The sequence below is a fragment of the Malus sylvestris genome, chromosome 16 (assembly GCF_916048215.2).
Source record: "Malus sylvestris chromosome 16, drMalSylv7.2, whole genome shotgun sequence".
NCBI classification, from domain to species: Eukaryota; Viridiplantae; Streptophyta; class Magnoliopsida; order Rosales; family Rosaceae; genus Malus; species Malus sylvestris.
In genome coordinates this window covers 1,997,533-2,001,064 of record NC_062275.1, presented here as the reverse complement: position 1 = coordinate 2,001,064, position 3,532 = coordinate 1,997,533, and the positions used below count along the sequence as shown (strand labels likewise).

Below are 3,532 nucleotides of genomic sequence, written 5' to 3'. Positions count from 1 at the left end.
AAATCAATGAGAAATTTTTCATTGTGACTGGAACACGAGTGGTACACCACGTGTTATTATAAAAGTGGTGGAAAATTTAATTTTTTAAGTTATTAATTCTTTTAACACACATATCTCACTATTTACATAATAACACGTGATGTAACACTCTATATTCCGATTTTCTCAAAATCAATAACATTAAGCCTCAAATGTCCAATAATATTTTAATTGGAAACGCCAACTGTATCCTCTTGTTTTCTTTGCCCTCCGTTCAACACTTTTTCCTCACCGTGATTCTCGCCTTCTTCACTCACTCTCTTATATCTCTCCTTCCTAAATTCATTCCAATCTCTCTCTCTCTCAATTTTCCGATTAAATCCCTAATCCCATGACCGCCGGCCATTTCGATTCCACCACCTACTTTGTTCATGTCCTGCTTTTAGACGCAGAACCATCCTAAAGCCAAACAACAATCCCAGAGACAGATAGAAAACAGAAGGACCCAATGGCCGGAGCAGTAGCCGGCGGCATCGACCGTACATCGGAGCTACTGCAATTACTCAACGACGTCGTTGGTGCGAGCAAGTTCGGCGGCGGCGTTACCGGTATGTTTAAGAAGGACTGCACCGATCTGGTCCGGCGGATCGCCCTGCTGACGCATTTGTTCGAAGAGATAAGGGTGTTTAAAGGCAGTGAATTTGGACCGTTGGATGCGTCGACTTCTTCCAAGAATTCTGGTCCGACGGAATCCTGGGTGTCTGATCTGGTGGTCGCCCTCCAGGCCGCCAAGGGCCTCGTTTTGCTTGCTTCCAACTTCACTTCCAATTTTGCCCCTCCCCCTGTCCCCGCCAATCACAATGTACATTTTCTCTCTCTTTAAGTTCATAATTTTTCGCAAAATTTTGTTGATTTAATTTTGTTTGAATGAAAGTTTCGATCTTTTATTTTATATAATTAAAAGGACGAAGCGAGCAAGAAGATAAGCTTCCAGTTCCAATGCGTGACGTGGAAATTGGAGAAGGCGTTGGGCGACATACCATTCGACCAGTTCGACATCTCCGAGGAAGTTGAAGAACAGGTAACTGACTTAAGCCTGTCAATGTCTACTACGTTGCTCATGTTTTTCACTACTTAATTATCATCATGTTAATAACCCATTAATTAGTATAATTTTATAATAAAATGAAACTTTTTTTTTTAATTTCTTGGCGAATTTTAGGTTGAATTGGTTAGAGCCCAGTTGAGAAGAGCGATAGAAAGATATGAGTTTTCCATGAAAGGGAGAACGATGTCGTTTGATTGCCTCTCCCAGTCTCTGGTGGAGTCTGGAAAATGGGTGTATGTAGAGATCAATGCAAAGACGATTGGCAATATTCCCAGAAGCTTTAGTGCTGATTCTACTGACGAGATGGTGATTCGTAAAACCAAAACCTTTCGTGCTGTTGACTCTGCTGATGACATCCATGTCGACGATCATGACGATATCAAGAAGCCTGATGCCAATTCATCTGCAATTCCTGACGATTTTATTTGCCCAATATCTTTGGAACTCATGAGGGATCCTGTTATTGTGGCCACGGGTCAGGTATGTATGCTAAAAACGCTATCTTTTATTTGTCTTGTCTTGTTTTCGTTCATCTGAATTCCAGGTTTTCCTTTTCATGGTTTGATCCCTAAAATACGATACTATGTTTGCGATATGTGTTTGTAGACGTATGAGAGATCTTGCATACAGAGATGGGTGGATTGTGGGAACACAACATGTCCGAAAACTCAGCAAAAGCTGCTGAATTTGACACTAACTCCAAACTATGTTTTGAGAAGTTTGATTGCTCAGTGGTGTATTAACAACAATATAGAGCAGCCCGCCGGGAAGATTAAGAAGAGTGATGGATCATTCCGTGACATTACTGGGGACATAGCGACGATCCAAGCCTTGGTTCGCAAGCTCTCCAGTCGATCAATTGAGGAGCACAGAGCTGCTGTAGCTGAGATTCGATCACTGTCCAAAAGAAACACTGATAACAGAATACTAATTGCGGAAGCGGGTGCCATACCAGTTCTGGTCAACCTATTAACATCAGAAGATGGACTAACACAAGAGAATGCAGTAACTTCCGTCCTCAACCTCTCAATATATGACAATAACAAGGGGCTTATAATGCTTGCCGGTGCTGTTCCTTCCATTGTCCAAGTCCTCAGAGCCGGAAGCATGGAAACAAAAGAGAATGCAGCAGCAACCCTTTTTAGTTTGTCACTTGCTGATGAGAACAAGATAATAATCGGAGCATCCGGGGCAATTCCTGCATTGGTAGAGTTGCTTCAAAATGGGAGCACCAGAGGGAAGAAGGATGCTTCAACGGCATTGTTCAATTTGTGCATTTATCAGGGCAACAAAGGCAGGGCTATCCGTGCGGGGATAGTCACAGCCTTACTCAAGATGCTAACTGATTCGAGCATGATCGATGAAGCACTGACTATCATGTCAGTTCTTGCTAACCACCAAGAGGCAAAAGTCGCCATAGTAAAGGCAGGCACCATACCTGTTTTGATAGACCTTTTGCGAAGAGGTCTGCCTCGTAACAAAGAGAACGCAGCTGCCATTTTACTTGCCTTGTGCAAGAGAGACAAAGAGAGCCTCGCCTGCATAAGTAGGCTTGGTGCGGTGATACCCTTGACAGAGCTCGTTAGGAGCGGCACGGTGAGGGCCAAACGGAAGGCAACTTCGTTGTTGGAGCATCTTCAAAAAGTGCAGCAGCTATAACAGGCACAGGGTGTACAAATTGTACTGCCAATAATTTCCCATTTGTTTGATTCCTCAAAAATTTTTTGGTTTCTCAATGATTGTTCTTCCACTATATTCCATTTGTGATGTGAAACTGAGAATACGAGCTTGAGACGAATAAGCGATCTCAATGCTTTGTATATTTATTTGTTTCTTTTCTTTAATATTTGTGTAAAATGTAACATTTGATGCATTGTTTGCTGTAACATTCTTTACTTACTGAAACACTTGCTTTTCTGTTCGACCATAAAATATGAACTCCTAATTGTCTAGAGATATTCGATACTGATGGTCGATGCATGTATGAGAAAATATTCAATAGGGTAGCGTGCTTTTCCAAGTTTTTTATATGGTGATGCTATCCACTCACTCCTTCTTTCATGTCCTTTGAATCTTTGATTATTTTCAGTTTATTCGATCTAATGGTTGAAAATTAAAAGAGGTGAATGCAAGGTAAAAATGATGTGTCGATAACACCACCCTATCTATAATGTAGCTCACAAGTATCAAAATAACAGTACAAATGATGTTGTAAGCCTAATTTTTACCACAAGGGCTAACTTCTAACTACCCGATATTGATAGGGACCATTAATCCAACTAAGCGCCCTAAATTATTATAATAGTACAAATGACGTTGTAGCTCATTTACCACAAGTGTCAAAATAACAGTACAAATGACGTTGTAGCTCACATGTGAGCTAACTTTATCTTTTTAGCCTCACATGTGAGCCTCATGTGCTAACAATTAATGGAGTGTTGACGA

The 3,532-nt window shown here is 41.1% G+C and overlaps 1 protein-coding gene across 1 annotated transcript; it reads left to right on the top strand.

Moving 5' to 3' along the window:
* The first annotated feature begins 214 nt into the window (after nucleotides 1-214).
* LOC126607392 (U-box domain-containing protein 11-like) lies at nucleotides 215-3,019 on the top strand. Its single transcript, XM_050274956.1, has 4 exons — nucleotides 215-841; nucleotides 944-1,060; nucleotides 1,202-1,567; nucleotides 1,694-3,019. The coding sequence occupies exons 1-4, from the start codon at nucleotides 488-490 to the stop codon at nucleotides 2,744-2,746; spliced, it is 1,890 nt and encodes a 629-aa protein (XP_050130913.1). The 5' UTR covers nucleotides 215-487; the 3' UTR covers nucleotides 2,747-3,019.
* The last annotated feature ends 513 nt before the right edge of the window (nucleotides 3,020-3,532 follow it).

Excerpts from the sequence above, each read along its gene's own strand:
- LOC126607392 (XM_050274956.1), top strand. The coding sequence starts at position 488 with ATGGCCGGAGCAGTAGCCGGCGGCATCGACCGTACATCGGAGCTACTG. Across the intron at positions 1,061-1,201 it reads CCGAGGAAGTTGAAGAACAG|GTTGAATTGGTTAGAGCCCA; the intron begins GTAACTGACTTA and ends GGCGAATTTTAG. Across the intron at positions 1,568-1,693 it reads TTATTGTGGCCACGGGTCAG|ACGTATGAGAGATCTTGCAT; the intron begins GTATGTATGCTA and ends ATGTGTTTGTAG.